Source organism: Grampus griseus (assembly GCF_964374135.1).
Source record: "Grampus griseus genome assembly, chromosome: 12".
Classification (NCBI taxonomy): domain Eukaryota; kingdom Metazoa; phylum Chordata; class Mammalia; order Artiodactyla; family Delphinidae; genus Grampus; species Grampus griseus.
Window position 1 is genome coordinate 29735180 of NC_139006.1, and position 22375 is coordinate 29757554.

The window sequence follows — 22375 nt, forward strand, 5'->3', positions numbered from 1 at the left end:
TCCTCCTGTCAGATCAGCGGTGGCATTAGATTCTCATAGGAGCGTGAACCCTACCATGAACTGCACACGTGAGGGATCTAGGGTGCGGCTCCTTATGAGAATCTAATGCCTGATGATCTGAGGTAGAGCTGAGGCAGTGATGCTAGGTCTGGGGAGTGGCTGCAAATATAGATTATCATTAGCAGAAAGATTTGACCATAATAAATCAATTGCTTGCAGACTTATATCAAAACCCTATCAGTAAGTGTCAAGTGAAAACAAGCTCAGGGCTCACACTGATTAAGTGTAATGCACTTGAATCATCCCGAAACCATCCTCCCCTCCCCCCGCGCCCCATCTGTGGAAAAACTGTCTTCCACAAAACTGGTTCCTGGTGCCAAAAAGCTTGGGGACCGCTGGGGTAGAGGGAGTGAAGCTAGGGGAGGGGGTGTTATCCTGCCCAGCATAGAGAGATAACAAGGACAACTGTAGTTTGTGAACTCACTCTTGTAGGTGGTGCTTCTACACTCTCACCTCTGGGCCTCCCCTCACCCCAGCCAATTCACCCCAGAAGACAGGGAGCAAAATGGGAGCCTGAGACACAAGTGTTGGGTGCCCCTGCTAAGCACTCCAGTTTGGTCTGATTCTCCACTTCTGAGCTTCCTTACAGGAGTACGGGCAGAGCCCCCGGCCCTGCCGGAGGTGGGACTGGATGCGGGGGGGGGGGGGGGGCGAAGGGGGGGGATTGCTCGGGCCTGCCTGGAGGAGGCGTCCAGCCTGTGCGCCTTTCAGCCGGTGGAGACAGGAAGACTATTCTGTGTCCCAAGGAACCGGCCGACTGCGGCAGGCTGGGGATTATGGTTTGGAATCCACTGTCCCATTCTTAATGCTTTCCATCCGAGAGACTCAGCTGAATTAGCTGATTTGATTTACAGATTTGAACTAAAGGAGCCACATCTAACAGCCTGGCAGCCTGTGGTGTGGAAGGAAAGATCTAGGGATGGAAGGCCCTTTGGGAAGAAACCTCCTTCCTCCACCCTTTCCCCCACCTCTTCCCTCCCTGCTTTGTTGTGGGAATTACCGCAAAGCTCTCAAAAGAATGGGGAAAGGAAAACGCTTACTTCCAAAGGCCTCTCAACTCTTCCTGTTTTAAGCAAGAAGAAATGTAGAAAATCTTGAGGCTATTTTTGTTTTGTTTTGTTCCATTCTGGGTTCATAAAATACTTATAATTCCTTCTGCAATGAACGGTTGTGAATCCACCAGGCAAAAGGAACGCCCAAGCAAGCTTTTCCGAGGCTCAGGTCCCTAGGGCTACAGGCCTAGCAAACCTCTGGGGAAACTGCCGACCCCGCCTGCTAGGAGAAAATGCTGTTTTGGCAGATGTTTGCAAAGGGCTATCAAGGGCTATTGAGAGATTTACAAATCTCAAAAGCTCTTAAGGCTTCTCAAAATCCACTATTTACTCATGGCTCACTCTTGCCTACCAAATTAGGTCCCAACTTTGTAGCTTACTGATTTAGAATATTTCTTAATTTATATTCATTTCAACTTTTTCCTTTTTTTCTGATTACAGAGAATTTAAAAATTTTGGGACTTCATGTGCGACCCTGGCCATTTTAGCCCCTGGAGATTGCACCTAGCTTCCTATATATTCCTTCAGTCTTTTTTAAGTCACATGTATTAACATATGTTTGCAAAAAATGAAATTATGCTAAGAATACTTCACTGCAACTTGCTTTTTCCCATTTGGCATATCCAGAACGTCTTTTCATGCTAGTAAATGTGGATCTTTTTTGATGTTACACAAATCCTCTCCATAGAGCCAAGGTGGTCTATTTGCATGCTTCATACTTCCCCACTCCTGTATTCTGCATTTTTCTTTTTCCTTGGGACATGATTCTTTTTTCTTTTTCCTGGCTACATAAACCCTATCCACGCTTTTTTAAAAAATTTTATTTTATTGAAGTATAGTTGATTTACAATGTTGTGTTAGTTTCAGGTGTACAGCAAAGTGAATCAGTTTATATATATATGTGTGTATATATATACTTTTTCAGATTTTCTATTATAGGTTATTACAAGATATTGAATATAGTTCCCTGTGCTATACAGTAGGACCTTGTTGATTACCCATCCTACATATACTAGGTTTGCATTTGCTAATCCCAGACTCCCAATCCCTCCCTCCTCCACCCCTCGGCAACCACAAGTCTGTTCTCTACTTCTCTACGTCTGTGTGTCTGTTTAGTAGATCAGTTCATTTGTGTCGTATTTTAGATTCCACATATAAATGATATCTTATGATATCTTATGGTATTGTCTTTTTCTTTCTGACTTACCTCACTTAGTATGAGCAGTCTTCAGTGGCTGGAAACTCATGGGGGTGCACTGAGGTGAGAGGCTCCAGGGCAGGTAAGAGGGGACACGGGACTGCATCACAGCTGTGCTGTTTTATCCCACGTGGAGACAGAGCAATTCTGAGGCAAGAGTTCTTTCAGGATTGTGTTGGGGAGGGCTAAACATAACAAAACAACAAGCAAACGGAAAAACAAAGAAACCCACACACCAAACCTCCACAAGAAGGCAGCTGGTCTGCTCTTCACCTGCTTGCCAGCATCAGCCTGTTCACTCCCTCTGAATTAGTGATGTCTTTGGACTGGATTTTTGTCTGCCTCCATGTTGAGCATACACTTTTGCTCAGTGAATGTTTCCTCGTGAAACTTCCACCATTGTGCTAACTTATGTCAGAAAGCCAGAGCTTCTAGATGCCTCTAAAGGACAAACTGCTCCTTTTCACCACCTCCAGCCTTCGTTGTCATTAATTCAGGGACTCAGATGGCTTCAACAGGGCTTCCATCTGTAGTATTCCTGATTAGACTGTACCTGTTCAGGTTTTCTATTCTTTTTCCCTTAATCAGTGACTTCAGTTTTTTGCCTTTAAGCCGGTCAGACTTACAAGTCGAGGTTTTTCTTTCTTCCCTTCATGCTTTTTAAAATATGGATGTGACATTCATCTTTTTCTTCTTCTTTTTTTTTTTTTGCGGTACGCGGGCCTCTCACTGTTGTGGCCTCTCCCGTTGCGGAGCACAGGCTCCGGACGCTCAGGCTCAGTGGCCATGGCTCACGGGCCCAGCAGCTCTGCGGCATGTGGGATCCTCCCGGACCGGGGCACGAACTCGCGTCCCCTGCATCGGCAGGCGGACTCTCAACCACTGCGCCACCAGGGAAGCCCCATCTTTTTCATTTTTAAGTACCACTCCCATTTCACAAAACATGTTGCTGTGATTCTCTTTCCCTTTTAGGAAAACAGAATTTTTGTATTCTCCAAATATTCCAATTGGGACAGTTACACAAGTAGTTTAATTAAAGCATTCTGAGGGACTTCCCTGGCGGCGCAGTGGCTAAGAATCCGCCTGCCAATGCAGGGAACACAGGTTCGAGCCCTGGTCTGGAAAGATCCCACACGCCGCGGAGCAACAAAGCCTGTGCGCCACAAATACTGAGCCTGCGCTCTAGAGCCCGTGAGCCACAACTACTGAAGTCCGTGCGCCTAGAGCCGGTGCTCTGCAACAAGAGAAGCCACCGCAATGAGAAGCCCACTCACCTCAACTAGAGAACGCCTGCGCGCAACAACGAAGGCCCAACGCAGCCAAAACTAATAAATAAAATTTAAAAAGAAAAAAGCATTCTGAGATAGACGGTTGAAAATATAGTACTATAATTTATTTTAGCAAACACTGCTTACATTAAGAATGTTTGCAATGACAGAATTTTTTGCCTCGAATCCTTGCCACTAAAACCTAAATGCATGGATATGCATACATTCCTTAAATTCTTATGGACGTTAATAAAGACCTACCTGACAAAGGGCTTGCGTGCAGAATAAGGACTTCCTACAAATCAATAATAAAAAGACCAACACAATGAAAAATGAGCAAAACACTTGAGGACAGTTCACAAAATAAAATGTACAAATGGCTGTTAAACATATTAAAAGATATGTTCAACCTCTTGAGTCATCAGAGAAATGCAAGTTAAAAGCACAGTAAGATACCACTACATATCCACCAAAACTGCTAAAATTGAAGACTGACAACACCAAAGATTGATGAGGATTCAGAGCAACTGGGCCTCTGATAGTTGGCAGTAGGAGGATAAAACGGTACAACCCCTTTGAAGAACTGTCAGTTTCTGATGAAGTTAGACATACATCTATGCCCTATGACCTGGTGACTGTACTCCAAGGTATGGGCCCAAGCAATGAAAGAACGTGTTCACAAAAAAAGATTAGCATGTTTAGAGCAGTTTTATTCAGCCCCCAACTGGGAACAATCCAAATGTCTACCAACAAGAGTGAATAAACAGGCTTGTACAATATACTTCCACTCAGTAAGAAAAAGGAACAGATGACTGACACATGCAACATGAATTTCAAAACCTTATGTTGAAAGAAGGCAGACGCAAAACAAGTGTATACTGTTTGATTCCATATACGTGAAGCTCAAGAACAAGTACAGGTAATCCATGGCGCCGGCAGTCATCAAGCGGTGGCCTCCGGGGTGAAGTACTCTGCAAGGGGGCAGGAGGGAACTGCGGGGGGAATGGAAATGTTTTGTATGCATCTGTCAGGACTTATCAAACTGCCTACTTAAGATGTGGGTATTTTTACTGGATACAAATTACACAATTAAAAAAAACTGAGGAAAAAGGTACCGCTCTTAAGCTGAGTGATGGGCACACAGGTGGTGTTTTTTACTCTATAGACATACGCTATATATGCCTCATTCTCTATATCAACAGAAAAATTTTCTTTAAACGTCAATCTTTCCAGGGACTTCCCTGGTGGTCCAGCGGTTAAGGCTCCAAGCTTCCACTGCAGGGAGCACAGGATCGATTCCTGGTCGGGGGAACTAAGTTCCTGCATGCCTCGCAGCATGGCCAAAAAAAAAAAGAGGTCAATCCTTCCATATGTACTTTTCACTGTTTAAATTATAATACTTATAATTCTAACCTTTTGAGCCATTTGATTAATTAGGAATTATTTAAACTTTAAGGTTTGAAAAAGGATTAAAAAAAATTGTGGAAATGCTTCATTTAAAATACAAGACATGACTACCTCATGAGTTTTAAAAAGTCAATTTCCCCTACATAAAATTTTTGGGTTTTATGTGTCAGAATATCAGAGATAGAATAAAAAATATTGCTAACTTTTTGGATAACTAAGAAAAATACATATTTAGCATTGCTCAATTTCTAGAATAACTCTATAATTCCTCAGTCTGTTAAAATGAGCTTCAGGGGATCTTTGCTTGAGATTTTTTATTTTTTGCAGTAAGCGGGCCTCTCACTGTTGTGGCGTCTCCCGTTGCGGAGCACGGGCTCCGGACGCGCAGGTCCAGCGGCCATGGCTCACGGGCCCAGCCGCTCCGCAGCATGTGGGATCTTCCCGGACCGGGGCACGAACCCGTGTCCCCTGCATCGGCAGGCAGACTCTCAACCACTGCGCCACCAGGGAAGCCCTGCTTGAGATTTTTATAGTTAAGTCTGCAGCATGTCTAATACTTAAAATTCATTTTTGAGACCTCATTTCCTGAATAGACTTGAGCTCAAAAGGCTAATTCTTCAGAGGTTTTTTCCCCAAAATGAGTATTTTGCAATTTTGCCTGCTGCCCAAGTAAACACTGGTGTTGGGCTTGGAGTCACGTGGGAGTGGAAAATAAAAAAAAAAAAAACACTTAACACATTTCACTCTTATTTTTTCTATAAAAATATAACTCTTTATTAAATAACATGCACAAATATCTAGTCATTTATTAAACAGATATGATTTAGAACAAGATTTAAAGAAATACAAATCCTCAGGTACAATTTAGTATCTTGTTCATGATATTTGAATAGTTAAAAAAAAAAATCACTGATTAAACTAACCATCCTTTATTTCTCTTTCAGAATCCTATATCTTTTTAGGCATATACCCCATTCCAAGTTTTTTTTCTAGCATTTTAGAGCTTCAGAATAATCTTTAATATCAAGAGCCCTTAACTTACTTACTTAAGTATAAATTCCCATGGAGAAGGCATTCACTTTTTTTTTTTTTTTAAGCTATCCCGATTAGCTTCGAATGAGTCACTTTACAAAGGGAATCTGCAGAAGCAGCATCATGGCAGACAGGCTCCAGCAACTTGAGGTACCACTGAACAGGGTGAGAACTGTGGTTAGTACTAAAAAGCTGGGATGACTAAAATATGCCAGATTTCTGCTTGCTTAGTTTTTCTCTTCTGCAGCTTGTTCTGTTTGGCCAAACAGTGATTTTTTTTTCCGCACCCCCTTCTCTGGTTGAACCATCAGAACAAACTGCTGTATAAACTTACCCTTCTCATATTTTCTATGATTTCAATGCTCAATAATCTGTTTTTTTATTTTTAGGCAAAAGTATAAACAAAATTTGCATTAAGTTTTTCATATGAAAAAGTATTGCTTTTATAAATTAGTTTTTAATGTTCCCAGCCTTAATAAACTTAACTTCAACAAAACCAGTGCTTCAAAATCTACCCTGCCTTTCTTGGCCCCATTTATCCAATAAAAAAGGCCAAAATCTTTCATCTAAATTTCTAAAGACTACTACATCCAATCTTTATAATAAAGTCCTTGCACTGTGTATTTTTCACACGTGCTGCTTTATTGCGCATGCCAAGTACAGTATCAATTAAAATATAAACTGATGTAAAAATTCAAAAATCCCTAAGCTTAATATATACCTTTGCACTCAAAAACTTCAATTTTACATTCTTTCCCACTAGCTGGGATTTCCAACTTGCAAGCTGAATTTAAATAACTTTATTCCTCATATATTCTTTTCACTTTTCTCAATCAGAATAAAAAACACCTATTATTTTATAATTCAAGAAAGTATTGTGGAAAGTTCTGTAAATCTTATCTCATATACTTATGATCAATTTTACACATAACCTATCTTCTTTCCAAAAATGTTTAGTAAGTTTAACAGCAGGTTTCAGATCTGAAATATTCCTGAATATTTAATTTACATCATGTTACAGGAGAAACTGGACTTTTTCTAAGTATACTGCTAATTATTTTATTAAAAACAGCATACCAAATCTTATTTTAATTATAAAATTTTGAAAATTATATGTTTTGCATTTTGATACAAGGAAGAAATACAACATATTAATCAATATTTCATAATCATTGCAGAGATCGATCAGAATATGCCCATTTCTTTTACCTATTTTGACTACCAAATATCTCTTTTTTGAGTACTCAGTTGTTATTTTAAAAGTGCAAAGGTTATTAAGCTTAGAACATTATATTTAAGCAATGTAAAAAAGTTTTACAATGATTTAACATGACCAATAAAATTTATTAAACATATTTACATATATTCACAGATTCTTTCATATTTGAGTATTAAAATAGACATTTACAATTTCAGAATTTTCATTCAAAGGCATTTTTGGGGGGAAGAGGAGAACAGGCTCTATCGTGAGATGAAAAAAGAGCTGTTTCTTTGCATGACTAATTCTAAATAAAATGTCCAACATAGTAAGTCATAGGTACTATCCTGGGAGACTGGTATGAAACACCTTACACTACCGTCAGGCATCGCTATGGAGAGAATTAAATTATAGGAAGCATGCAGTATGGCTAAGTCACAGTCTCTACAGTTCTGTGATGGAAACAAGCTAACTCAGACACGCATGCCTTATTTAAAAGTCCTGCTACCTCAACACACTATCACTACACTCCATACCATACAAACTACAACTTTGGTCCTTAAACATCAGACAAAACAGTTTTACAATTATTTCTTTGTATATGTTTTGACTACCAATCCCTTTGTATACATTTTGACCATTAATTACAAGATTTACATCTGCACAATATGTATAAAATAAGTTATTAAAAAGGAAGACAATATTAAAACTTTCAAAAAGAAAGCTGTACAATTAACTTACAGATATAATAAACTGAAGAAATTTTGTGCCAAGTTTTCCTTCCACATTAGAAACTATTTGGTAGGAATTGAGCCTTTTAGTTTGCTGATCTGTTTTAGTAGAACTTGACAGAACCTCAACACCCGTGGTCACCTCGTACGTAGAGCACTAACAGCTTCCAGCGCCATTAGCAGATCCTCAGCTCCCTAAACATCTACCTCGTCTGCCAACGTGCTCCAACGCGATAGTCACCTTTCACCAATATAAATAATAGTTTTCAGTTAGAAACTGCTTGGATCTAAGATCCAAAATAATTCTTTTCATTTTTAATAAAATGACAGTGTTTACTACATCACCAACTTTAGTTGAACTTTACTAATAGCTGTGAAGGCATAATAGCATATTTTTGTCAAAAGGCAGTATTCCATAGTATAATACTCTTAAGCCTCACTCATTTAAAACACCACCACCAGGAAGTCACGGCTGCTATATAGGAGTCAATTCAAAGTCATCATTCACATCAACAAGTGGCACGTAAAACTCCTGGATTTCATAAATGCTGATAGATTTATAGGTGGCAGGATCGAGTTCCTGGAGTTTGAGCTGCCATTCTAACCTCTGGACGGCATTTAAAGCTGCAGCTTCATGTTGTTGCCTCATTAAAAGACAGGTCTATTTAAAAGAAGAGAAGAATTCAGTGATTATTTATTACAATTGCTTTGTTTAAAATTAATCTCATGCATCGTTTCTTTAGGGTGTAAGATGGATATACTAGGGTATGTGAAGCTTCTGAGTTACACGTCCATTTCTGGTTTACCCTGTCTGTATCCATACACCAAATACTTAAGGACCCACAACTTCACACTCATCTAACAGACTTTAATTTGAAACTGCTCTTTCAAGCAATAAAATTTCAAATTATCAGAAGAATCAAGAAAATCTAAGGAAAAGTGATTTTTGAAATGATTCAAACCAAATAATTTTCATTACAGATTACTTGCAAAATACATTTCTTCTCTTCTTGTTCTCCCCTCTTTCACAGGCTGGAACTATAGCCAGACTCATACACTGGATAACAAATATGAAGATCTCCATTAGAAACTGCTTTTTCTCTGGTAGCTGCACCATGTATATGAAATTGGACCCGAAAAACGGAGGGGGGGGTCCTTTATCTTCCTTTATCTTCCAAAGTGCGACCTCATGAGGATTCACCACTAACTGGTCTTTCCTTTCCTAACCACTCCTCTCTAACACAGTTACAGTTTCTGTTTATGAAGGGGAAGTATCCAGTTAAAGTGAACTTCTAAACATACATACCTTTAATTTGTCAAATTTATCGTCCACATCTTGTAACCAAGACATGAATTGTCTTGCATTAAAACGATCCCTCACAGAAGTTTTACTGTCATCAGACTGAAAGAAAACATTAAAATTGTTGGATATTATAAAATAAAATAACCTACTTTAAAATCTATATGCCATTTTATCTTTTTATGGTATATTCTACTTTTAAAGGAATGATGAAACGTATACTTCAAAGAAAGATAACATAATCTGAATTTTAAAAATCTGATAAAGTATTTCCATACTGAGATTAGTTATTAGAATTATTAGGATGCTGGGTTTAGTTATTAATTAAATAGAATCCTACCAATCTGTGTGTCAAAAATGTCTCAGAAAGGCATGTCATATGAAGTGACATGCCTGTGACTTCTTATTAAAGCACAATTGATTAAGAAATTAATTTTAATGTTATCGTTTACCACATGTAGGGAGAAGAAAATGTTAAGGTGGGAGACAGGCCTTTGGGGCTGACATTTCTTCCAGGACCAGTCCTTTGGAGTGCTCACAAAGAAATTCTATACCAACTCTTAAGAATACCAGTTTTGGTATTCTTTTAAGATAGGCTATATTCAAACGTCAGCTTTGTATCTTACTGTGTAATCTCAAACTAATTACATACTCTTTCAATTTTCTATTCTGTGAAATTGGTAAAAGCACCTCTTTTAATCTTGTTTGAGAATTGAGAGTCACTAAGCCCTTGTTCTAACGCTTTGGCAATGGGAAGCACTGGGTCTGACAAACAACTGCTGCCGTTACTGCCGCCAAAGCTCTGACCACCAACCAGCACCATCGAGGTGGCATCCAGGCAACACAATCACACTACTCACATTCTTGGCTGTTACCACTTCCTCCTTGGTCTTCAGGTAAGACCTTTTGACTGTTTTAAATTTTATTATTGAACCTTTTTTATTATTACAAGTTTATTTTGAAAAGGAAGAGGTCTGATATGAGAATGGCTAAAGGATGGCCCAAGCCCCTACCCAAGGAAGCGGACTTGTCCCTTAGTCCCTCAGCAGCTATGCTCACCTGAACAAGCCTGCTCCTCAGTGGAGAGACCGTCTACCAACTGTAAAGTCAGCTGTACAAGGGTGGGTAACAGGCCCACAGTCATCCTCAAGACGATGACTAAGTTCTTCTGCCCTTCAACTATTAGGTGGCTTGTGGCCTGATCCTTTTTAGTCTCTGATTTGGGGATCATTCTGAGGGTTTACTGGGAAAATTCACTTCTTTTCAGAAATTCTCTTTATAACCCATCTGGGACTTCTGTTTTTTTTTTTTTTTTTCAGGTGAGAAAAATAAAGTCCGGAGAGAACTAAGTAACTTTCTCTGTAATATACTGCATATACTTTGTATCTCTATAGTTTGTCTGATTTAAAACAGTATTTTCTAGTCTTTTTTGGTGATAATCCTTCACTGTCTGTGTTTATACTTTTATATTCTGTCTTATGACCAAAGAATTTCATTCTGGTTTATGAAGCACAAAAAAATTCTGAACAACTGATGTCTAGTTCTGAATTCACGTAATTTACATGTGGCAGTAAACTCTTTTCAAGCCGTAGCTAGTTTTCCACAGTTGTGTTAATTTGTCCCAACAACATCCAATATCCAAACAAAGCCTGGCCCTCTCTCAGCACTAGCACGACCTGAGCTCCACCTGTTGCCCTTTCTAGCTTCCAGCAGCTTCCACTTTAGAAGCAACTTACAAGTTATCTATAAAAAGCACTTTAGTGTGCAAGAGTTGTTTTCTCCTTTGAGCTTTACTGATTGTTGAATTCATGTTTCTTCTGAGGACCCAGATTACCAAAGGTGCCTGCTATCCTAAGAGCACTAAAGGCCATGGCTAGTCCTTTACCTGGGCGTCCAGGGGCACGCTGTACACTTCTGCATCCAGGAGAACAGTGCATGCGCTGAACGGCAGTGTCTGATTTGCCAGTGTTCTTGCAGCTCTGTAATGAACCCGAAGAACTTCCTGTTCATTGGATACAATGAGTTTTTCCTAGTTGAACAAAGAATTAAAAAAACAACAATTCTTCAACCACTTGTTCTTCAAATAAAAATAAAATCACTTAGGGCTTCCCTGGTGGTGCAGTGGTCAGGAATCCGCCTGCCAACGCAGGGGACACAGGTTCGAGCCCTGCTACGGGAGGATCCCACATGCCGTGGAGCAACCAAGCCCATGCGCCACAACTGCTGAGCCTGTGCTCTGGATCCTGCGATCCACAAATGCTGAGCCCGAGTGCCACAACTACTGAAGCCCACGCGCCTGGAGCCCGTGCTCTGCAGCAAGAGAGGCCACCCAATGAGAAGCCCGCACACCACAACGAAGAGTAGTCCCCGCTCGCCGCAACTAGAGAGAAGCCCGCGCACAGCAACAAAGGCCCAACACAGCCAAAAATAAAAATAAATAAATTTAAGAAAATAAATAAATAAAATAAAATCACTTAAAGTGCTAAAGAACTTCAATCTCAGAGCAGTTTTTCTTTCACAGTAAGCTTGAGAAATTTGAGAACTCCAAGGGTTCCAAAAGTATAAGCAAATTTCCTTTCCAAAATCAGCAGTCTCTTTTTAAAAATCATCTTAAAATGTACAATGATGGCTTTTAGTATGCAGTTATCCCTTGGTATCTGCGAGGGATTGGTTCCAGGACCCCCACAGATACCAAAATCCATGGATGCTCAAGTCCCTTATATAAAATGGCATAATATATGCATATAACCTACACACATGCTCCCGTATACTTTAAATCATCTCTAGATTACTTATGATACCTAATACAAGGTAAATGCTGTGTAAATTTGCCAGTGTGTGGCAAATTCAAGTTTCGCTTTTTGGAACTTTCTGGAATATTTTTTCTTGAGTATTCTGATCTGCGGTTAGTTGAAACCATGGATGCAGAACCTGCAGATATGGAGGGCCAACTGAACTCACCAAGATGTTCAACCATCACCACTAATTCCAGAACTTTTTCATCACCCCAAGAAGAAACCCCATGCCCATCAGCAGTCACTCTGCGTTCCCCTACTTCCCCTGACAACAGCGACTCTACCTTCTGTTCCTATGGATTTACTTATGAACACTTCACACAGATGGAATCACATGGTAATCTGGTCTTTTGTGACTGGCTTCTTTCACATCACATGTTTTCAAGGTTCATCTGTGTTGTAGCATGTATCAGTACCTCATTCCTTTTTTTTTTTTCCCCCCTCATTCCTTTTTACCACATTTTTTTTATCCATTCATCAGTTGATGGTCTTTTGGGCTGTTTCTTCCTTTGGGCTATCATGAATGAAGCTGCTACGAACACTCATGCTCCATTTTTGTTTGAATGTATATGTTTATTTCTCCTGGGTAAATAACTAGGAGTGGGACTGCTGGGTTATAATGGTAGTTTTATGCTTAACTTGCTGACAAACTGCCAAAATGTTTTCGACAGCAATTGTATCATTTTATGTTCTCCCCAGCAATGTATAGGGTTCCAGTGTTTTCACATCCTTGCCCATATATGTTTTTGTCTGTCTTTTTTATTATATCCATTCTAACTGTTCTGACGTGATACACCATTGTGGTGGCAGCTTCTCTTTTAGAATGAATATTTCATAGCAACAAACACACTGTACTCTAATGCTAACTACAGTTGACCCTTGAACAACGTGGGTTTGAACCGAGCAGGTCCACTTATACATGGGTATTTTTCAATAAATAGGTACGACAGTCCTACACAATCCATGGCTGGTTGAATCCATGGATGCAGAAATGTGGATACGGAGGGCTGACTCTAAAGTTATAAGTTAATTTTTGACTATGCGAGGGGTTGGTGCCTCTAACCCTCATGTTGTGCAAGAGTCAACTGTACTTGTAAACCTCTGACAATCACAGTACAATCCTGCCTTAATGTGTTAAGTGGGATCCAAAACTTCCACTTATGTAACACACAGTCACTCTTTTGTAAGGTTAATGCCAATATAGGCAATCCTCTGCATTTAGCAGATGGGAATTCCTGAGGTCCAGCTGCAGACCTTAGCCTGTCTGGAAGGCTGGGCTGGGAGAAGACTAAACATGTGGCTGGTCTTGTCCCCACCATGTTGCCTATTCACCCCTCAACAGACAAGAAATTTATCCTTCCCCCATTGGAGAATGCAGGCCACATTATATCCAAATATGCATTACTGTAGAGTTTTTCTGTATTTATAATTTAGTGAAAAGCTAAATAGACAGTCCTATTTTTTTTTTGCGTTACGCGGGCCTCTCACCGTTGTGGCCTCTCCCGCTGCGGAGCACAGGCTCCGGACGCGCAGCCTCAGCGGCCATGGCTCATGGGCCCAGCCGCTCCATGGCATGTGGGATCTTCCCGGACCGGGGCACGAATCCATGTCCCCTGCATCGGCAGGCAGACTCCCAACCACTGTGCCACCAGGGAAGCCCTGACAGTCCTATTTAATCTGCTATAAATTGTTATGTGATAAATGACACTCAAAAGAGAAGAGTTAAGTCCAATACTTGTAATTTATGAATTTAAGTGCAAGTTTAAGGTGGGACTTTAAGTGATAAATATCCAAACACGTGGTCAGATACTAAGAAAAAATAGCTAGAAGGAAAAATACTTTCTACAAAGTTGGCTGGGGACTTCCCTGGTGGCACAGTGGTTAAGAATCGCCTGCCAATGCAGGGGACACAGGTTCGAGCCCTGGTCCAGGAATATTCCACATGCCGTGGACCAACTAAGCCCGGGTGCCACAACTACTGAGCCTAAATGCCACAACTACTGAGCCCACGTGCCACAATTACTGAAGCCCGCGTGCCTGCGTGCCTAGAGCCCGTGCTCCACAATAAGAGAAGCCACCGTAATGAGAAGCCCATACACCGCAAGGAAGAGTAGCCCCTGCTCGCTGCAACTAGAGAAAGCCTGCGCGCAGCAACAAAGACCCAACACAGCCCAAAAAAAAAAAAAAAAAAAGTTGGTTGTAGTCCTGCAGTGATAAAGAGCAATAACCAAAAATCTTTTTCACCATACAAGAAAGAAATACATTAAAAAAAAATCCATTTAGTTTATTTATTTTTGGCTGCGCTGGGTCTTTGTTGCTGCGCGCGGGCTTTCTCTAGTTGCGGCGAGCGGGGGCTACTCTTCGTTGCATTGCGTGGGCTTCTCACTGCGGTGGCTTCTCTTGTTGAGGAGCACAGGCTCTAGGAGCATGGGCTTCAGTAGTTGTGGCACACGGGCTCAGTAGTTGTGGCTTGCAGGCTCCAGAGTGCAGGCTCAGTAGTTGTGGCACATGGGCTTAGCTGCTCTGAGGCATGTGGGATCTTCCCAGACCAGGGATCAAACCCGTGTCCCCTGCATTACCAGGTGGATTCTTAACCACTGCGCCACCAGGGAAGTCCCAGAAATACATTTGTTAAGTCAGACCCCCTCCCCTAAGATAATTAACAGAGATATGTGGCTTAACTGATAGCCTACATATTCCACTTTAGATCATCATTCTTAATGCTGTGTCTTTGAACTTCTAGAGCAGAGCCTCTCATACAATGTCTTCTGAGAATGGGCTATGCCTCTCCCAAAGTACTGCCTTCCTCTTAGTTCCTGGGGAGGCAGGTAGGATGCGAGGTGGCTCTGAAGTCAGGGGCTCTTGGGGAGGCAGGTAAGGGGCCAGGGGCTCTGGCTGCAAGATGTGTTCATTCATTTAGCACAGTATTCAAATGTTATCATATTCTATGGGAAAAATGCCCTCAGAACAGAGGTTCTTAGCCTTCGGTCCTCATACTCCTAAGAAGCCTCTGGACAGAATGAGGGGAAGGTCATCTGTGAACCTGAATGGGAAAAATTACATCTTTATTTTTGCTCACCTCCAACTGGCATTTCTTTCAATTATCAATGTAGGCCACAAACCACAGTGATGCCAGAAGTATTTGCAACTTTGTCATCCATAGAAATCACAACTATTTTCAATTCCTGTTATAGTTGTTGCAAGTATTGCCCCCAAGTTTTTATACTAATTTCTTCTTTGAAATTCCAATAGTCATTAGACCTGCTACAGTATGACATGTGATGGCAGCTCTTCCATGTAGAGACACCTGTGCTACACTACACAGCTGGCCAACTACCAACTAGTTCTTCCCACTGTAGAATCAAATGGCAGAGTTGTTTGTCCTCACACTGGTCAGACTTCTAAGTTGCTTTCTAGTTTTCTGTAATTCTAAATTGTTTGCTGGTGGATAAGTGGAAGGATGTGAGTCATTTTCACTATTAAAGTTCTGCAAATTACACAGTTCAAATGAGAATTCTAAACTGTCTGTAAGGCAGCACAGCTTTTGAAACATGGTTAGATGCATAGATGAATATATACCAGGTGACTTCACACATGCCTGATGGCTGAAACAGCTATTGATGTGGGTTATAGGACCTAACTTCTTACTGCTAACACATCGCACTGACGTGGGTCAGGCACAATGTTGTAAGTTCTGTTTCAGTGCTTCTTTTTTTTATGGCTTTTCTCTCTGTAATGCTATAAATTAATTTTCTTCATTTAAAAACATTATTCTGAGGAAAGGTTTTATATTTACCAGATTGTTACAGGAATCCATGGCACAAAAAAGGTTAAGAACCTCTACCCTAGGAAATCAATCATGTATGAAGGAATTGCATACAAGGTTTTGCTTGTATACGAATATGTGTGTATGTCTGTAAAGAAAGATCATAGCTTATATCACATTTGCAGAAAGTCCCTGACTCTCCCACAAAAAATTAAGGTGTTATTATTTTTGTCAATCCAAGTTACTTTGATGATATCTATAAATAATTAGATAGGTTTTTCCCCCTGTCATTTCATGCCAAAACTAACCACCAGAAACTGGAATACTAAAGCAGAACCTAAAAGGACCAATGAGCACAACCTTGGTACGAGTCTGTACTACAGTAGCTGGTACCAAGCAACAATTCCAAAGCTTTGGAAATAGGAATTCACTGCTACAGTTCTGCAAATTTGACAAATGATAAGGAATTATTAGAGATTCTTATATCAATGTATCAAATATATACTGAACATGAATTGTAACATGGGAGCAGCTATCCTAAATCAGGCTTAAAAATTCTCCATCTTATTGCATGAGCACAAGATAAAATCAAACCATTTCCCAAAATGGCTTTAAATAAGGAAGAGTCACTAATAAAAAACTGTAGGCAATTATAATCTATTGTTAAAATACAGTTATCTTTGACATAAATGTAAACTTAAATATTTCTTACCCTTTCAATACTGTGTTGCAAACGAAGTTTCATCCTTACAACTTCCTGTTGTCGAAAAAGCTCTTTAAGCGGATCTGACAGGGAAGGTGGTGGTGTAATCTAATTAAAAAAAAAAAAAAGTTGAAAACATTAGATTTTATTTACACTAATCAGCTATTCCTATAAAATTAAAACTTTTTAGTGTATAACTTAATGAAAACAAATTCGATTGTTCTTTGAATTAAATAATATAGTAACAATTACACAACTGGTTGTGACTTCTCAATTTCAACTCTTTGAAACAAAGCAGAGCATTCCAGAAAACTCAGATGTTTTAATTCTGAGGCCACAGCAAATTCCAAAGAGCACATTAGGACTAAGGCAGTTATTTGCCATACAGAGACACATTTTAGAGCATCAGTAAGTGATAGTTCAAAGACAGGGAGGAAGGAGTAACAAAAACACACAAAACACCAAGCAAACAGTCCTAAAGATGACAGCAGTCTGAGGGTATAGTAAGTGAAATCTCTCTGTAGACAAGATAAACTCCAAACACTAAAGTGCTGAATTTTACATTTAGTGAATTAACTCTTTTATAAAAATACATGAAATTGTCTTTAATACAGTTGTCGTTTTCAAACTTTATTATATGTGGTAACTCACTTTGTCTATCCATGCTCCAAAAAGCTTATGTTTAGTTCATCTCTAAATTGATCATTATAGTGAACTGTGCTTTCTGGTAGATGTTGGAGGTTAAGAAAGCTGACTCAGGGACTCCTCTGGTGGTCCAGTGGTAAAGAATCCGCCTTCCAATGTGGGTTCGATCCCTGGTCGGGGAACTAAGATCCCACATGCCACGGGGCAACTAAGCCCGTGCACCGCAAACTACAGAGCCCACGCGCTCTGGAACCCACGTGCCACAACTAGAAGCCCGTGCACCGCAACGAAAGATCCCGCATGCCTCTGCAAAGATCCTGCGTGCTGCAACTGAAACTCAATGCAACCAAAAACAAAAAAACAAAACAAAAAAAAAGAAAGCTGACTCAGTCTATGCATACACTCAAGCGTTAATATAAAGAGACATCCAAATATGGCAGTAACTGTCTGTGATCCCTGAATAGTCTCCCTTTACCTCTTGGAGTATCTATATCCCCCCCCAAGGTTTTAATTACTGTCAGCATATTAGAGTGAAGTAACAAAGGTTATCTCAGCACATTTTGGCACAGTTTAATAACTCTGGGGACTCTTCTGAAGGGGGAACAAGCAGATACTGTGTGCTTCCTGATGTGGTGCTACAGGGATTATGCAGTACTATACAGGAAACACTCTTGCCAAAGACACAAACCTGGATCCAATCAAGACTCTATTTATAAATAGTAAACGGTTTATAGGAATCATGGGGAATTAAAAACATGTCAAATAACAATCAGTTGAATCAATGCAGAAAATTCTACAATACCAATAACTTACTGGGGCTGATCATTTTTCAGTTCTCTAACTGCAGTAATGCATTTGATTTCTGTGTCTGTAAACTTCTTTAAATTTCATGAGAGGCAAGAGTAGAGTTTGGTGCTATTATTTTAGTTTTGCGAAGTCCTACGGGCATCCTTCAAGCAGCTCAGAGGACAAATATCTACTCCTTTGAGACCGGAGTGTCAAGAGAAAGCTTCTTTGAGAGGGTTATGCCTGAGCTCTATCTTAAAGGAAGAGCCAGAGCAAAGAGTTAAGAGAAATGAGTTGTGGGGAAGAAAGAAAGGGAAAGAAGGGAGGGAGATAATTCACACACGAGAGGACAGTACAATCACCTGCATGAGAACACTCTGGTATCAGGAGGCAACTGCAGGCTGTCCTGAGTTCCTGGAACATCAATGTGAGGGCAGGAAGGGTGGGATACGAGGGTGGAGAGGGCAGCAGGGCCCAGTAATAAAGCTTGTAGTCTGTTCTGGAAAGAGCGTTTCTTCAAGCATGACCCACAGAACACTGGGTGCATAGAGACAATTTACTGGAAACGGTTCCAAGAACAAGTAAGTTTGGGAAACACTGTATTATATGTATTTATTTAGGTATCTTGTAATTAGCAAATTAAATTTTAATAGTTCTCAGAAGTCCTACAGTGAAGAAATCTATTTATTTTTAGATAAATGGTGTTTCCCAAACTTATTTGATCATGGAAAACACCCCTCTCTCCCTACTGGAGAAGGTATTTAATTAACATACTGTGGAACACATATTATTTGTAGCACATTAGGGTAAATTTTGTATGTAATGGGGAACCAGTGGAAGGTCTTAATAGCTCACTGCTATATTTGGAGAAAAGATATTAGGGGGACAACACTGTAGGCAAGGAATTAAGGAAACACATCACTGTTACACTGGTGTTAGATGAGGAGGGAGTGGAAGAGATGGGGGTCTAAAACTGCGGGTAACTGACTGATTTAGGATAAAAAAGAGGGAGCAGGGCTTCCCTGGTGGCGCAGTGGTTGAGAGTCCGCCTGCCGATGCAGGGGACACGGGTTCATGCCCCGGTCCAGGAAGATCCCACATGCCGCGGAGCGGCTGGGCCCGTGAGCCATGGTCGCTGAGCCTGCACGTCCGGAGCCTGTGCTCCGCAACGGGAGAGGCCACAACAGTGAGAGGCCCGCGTACCACAAAAAAAAAAAAAAAAAAAAAGGGAGCAGCTGAGGACCTGTAGGTCCTTAGCACGAGGACTGGATGGCTAGTAATAGAGACCACAGGAGGGGGCACAAGGAAAGAGAAGCAGGTTTGGGGGCAAGTTCAGTGCTGAAATGTTGAGTCTGTGGAGCTATCCAGTTAGCAAAAAAGAAGCCGAGGAGAGAGGTTTGGGCAAAATATATAAATTTGGGAATTCTCAACATATATCAATCTATAGAGAAGTATCTATATGGAGACTTTTGAGGAAACTTTCCTTTTGCTGTTTTCCTCATCTACCTGTAAGTAAATCAGGCAAGGAGATTTTGTCTTTTTTAGCATCTGTGAGTCCCAGGAGTCTCTAGAACAGAAGCTCTCTTGACAGCTTCCTCGGGATACCCTTTCTCCTCATCCCCCACACCTCCACCCCTCTGTAGGGTTTCTGTGTATACCACCTTGTGACAAGTCTTTTTCTTTTTTTCCTCCCCCTGTTCATTTGAGTTTTGAGAACCTGACCTAAAGTTTTATTTTTCTTCCCTTTATTTCCTCTGGAAAAACAGCAGCATTCTGGCTAAATTTTAAGTAAAGCATGTGATAGAAGAATGAACATGTAAGTGGACTCTGGAGACAACGTACCACGTTTATTAACAGGTTCTATAATCAGATTACATAGACAAAGTGAAGAAACCACTTTGACAAAAAGGCAATTAGCAGACTGAAAGGAAACAAATGGATAAAATATTGGTAAATACGGAAAGTAATGTAAAAAAACAATTTTTGTTATTCTGGCCTTTATTATTTTTCAAAAACTAAGTTTCAAATAAACTAGTTTTAGTCCAATAAACTCAAAAGTACAGCTTTTTATGAGCAAAAGGTGGAGGGTTCGCATATTAGCTCTAGTAAATGTGACACTTAAAGTAATTTTGAGCTGGGTAAAATAATGGCAACCTCTTAAATCTGCACAATGTTTTAAAGTTTTCAATGGGTTGTGGCATATACTATTTCAACTTGCTTTGAGGTGGGGTAGACATTATTGTTTTACAGATATCAAAACTAAGGATCAGAGAAGTGAAGCGAATTCTTCAAGATCACACAGGTGGTTTGCAGCAAAATCTAGACAAACTCATGCATGCTACTTGAAAATCTACTAGTTTTTCTACTACATTGTACTGTGTGTTTCTCTACTTTAGTAATTCTCACTAAAAACAAAGAAAAAATTCCCTACTACATCCAGAAACAATTGTAAGTTCTGTTTATAACCCCTTTTGAAACGACACTTGATTATGACTAAATTCTAATTTAATTAAAGTTATATCCCCAGAACTGCTGCAAGGGGATTAACCTTGTATCACATCACCTTTGCAGGAATAAGCAAAGCTGATAGTAAACACAGGCATGCATAACATATACACAAATATGCATCACGCTATATACACGTGTATACATACATATACGTATCAGCAGGCAGACAGTGCTAAAAGGGCAACCTAACACGGTTTATTAGAAATTGTTTTTAGTGAAACAGTTTGTAAAAATTTCAAATGTAAATGTGTTCTTTATAGCTTTATCTATATTTCAACCCTATGATACAAACATAGTTCAGTTCAAAGTTCTTATCCTTTAAGAAGAAATAAAGGAAAAAAGGAAATTATTAGCTTTATATTTTTTGAATCATTAACAAATTATCTTGCTGACAATTTGAAAGAATGACAAATTTATTTGCAACTCTATTCTTTTAAATCTACTACTGTTTACTATTAGTAGAGTAATATCAAAATCTCTGTCCAAGATTTAAAAGGCACTAGCATCAGGTATATTCTGTGAAAGCGGGAATAAAGAATCACCATTCCTCTGTCTGACCTCCTCTGAGCTGGGCTTGGAAAGACAGAACATGTGCAAAGGCAGGCTGTGAACCGGCAGGGAATGGCCTGGGGACCACCGAGTACAGCAGGGTGGTAGCCACAGCCAAGCCTGCATGGGAGGACCATGTATGCAGGAGTGGGGACTTAGCTTATAGAAAACTGAGTCTTCTTTAGAAGATGTTTAACCAGGTAGTCATGAATCAGATCTGAGTTTCAAATAAGGAATCCAGACAATAAGCAGACTGACTAGCCTAGAAGAGACTGGACTAGAACCTATGGCAGCTGCTCAGAACGTCTGTTTTGCTCATTTCTGATATCCAGTTAGCACTATGCTTAGCACAGTTATGAATTACATGCATATGCAATTTTTGAATATCTGATTACGCTATATTCACATGTGTGATAATGCAGTAGTCTAAGGAGGTCATGAGGTCCCTGCATGACAGTGGTAAGAAAGAAGAGGGGAAAGGAAGTGAGATGAATCAATAGGACTTAGTGACTGATGTGACAGGAAGGAAGAGGGGAGAGTTGAGTTTTGGGTTCCCAGCCTGGGAAGTGAGATAACAGATAATGATGGTAACTGAAGCAGATGGAGCAAAAAGAGCACTTCTGAGATAAGATAAGCGTGTTTGGTATCGGACATAATGATTTTAAGGATATTGTGGGACATTCAGGAGACGTCCAGAAGCAGCTAGACACATGGTTATGGAAATCAGTAGTGTATTAAGGGCTGAAGATAGATGTAAGACTCATTCTACAAGAGATCAAAAGTGTCGTAACCCTTAATCGGATTATAGCTCAGAGGGAGAAGCAGACATGTAAACAGTTAACTGCAACATAACAGGGGAGATATAAGGAAGACACAAGCAATTCTGCTTTGACAAGACCTTGCACAGAGGTGATATCACAGTGGGTACAACCGATGGAAGAGGAGAGAAAAGTGGGCCCAGCGAAAACGACATTTCGCATAGAGGGAAGAGCACTGCCAAAGAACCCAAGTAGTGAAACAAGAGATTCCAAAGAAGAGTGAGTTCAGTTTGGCTGAAACACTAGGTGATTTGGATGAGTGGTGAGAAGATGAAGCAGGAGGGGTAGACTGGGGTCAGACTGTGAATGAATGATTACGCTGGGCTTAGATATGGGTTTTATGTTGTGGGCAATGGGAAGCCAACTAATCACAGCTGAGATACTTCAATAAGGAAACAGCTTTTTATTGCTTTTGAAGGGAAATAAATTTAACAACAAGAGAGAATGCTCCAGTAGAAAGAAACTAGGAGAAAAAAGAAGTGAAAAACTTGCTGCGACCTTGCGAGTGAGATAAAATGACGAGGGCCCTAAACGAAGGCAGTGGTAGAAGGTACAGATT

The 22375-nt window shown here is 40.2% G+C and overlaps 1 protein-coding gene across 4 annotated transcripts in view; it reads right to left on the reverse strand.

Annotated features, from left to right (window-relative positions):
* Positions 1–5777: 5777 nt before the first annotated feature.
* ANKRD12 (ankyrin repeat domain 12) overlaps positions 5778–22375 on the reverse strand; it is a 114866-nt gene continuing 98268 nt past the window's right edge. For all 4 annotated transcript variants that reach the window (XM_082667438.1, XM_082667439.1, XM_082667437.1 and 1 more), the window contains 4 exons: positions 16520–16618; positions 11132–11275; positions 9253–9348; positions 5778–8607 (listed from right to left, as the gene is read on the reverse strand). In XM_082667438.1, coding sequence (XP_082523564.1) covers positions 8422–8607; positions 9253–9348; positions 11132–11275; positions 16520–16618 — 525 coding nt within the window. In that variant the 3' untranslated portion in view covers positions 5778–8421. The remainder of the gene's footprint in view (positions 8608–9252; positions 9349–11131; positions 11276–16519; positions 16619–22375) is intronic.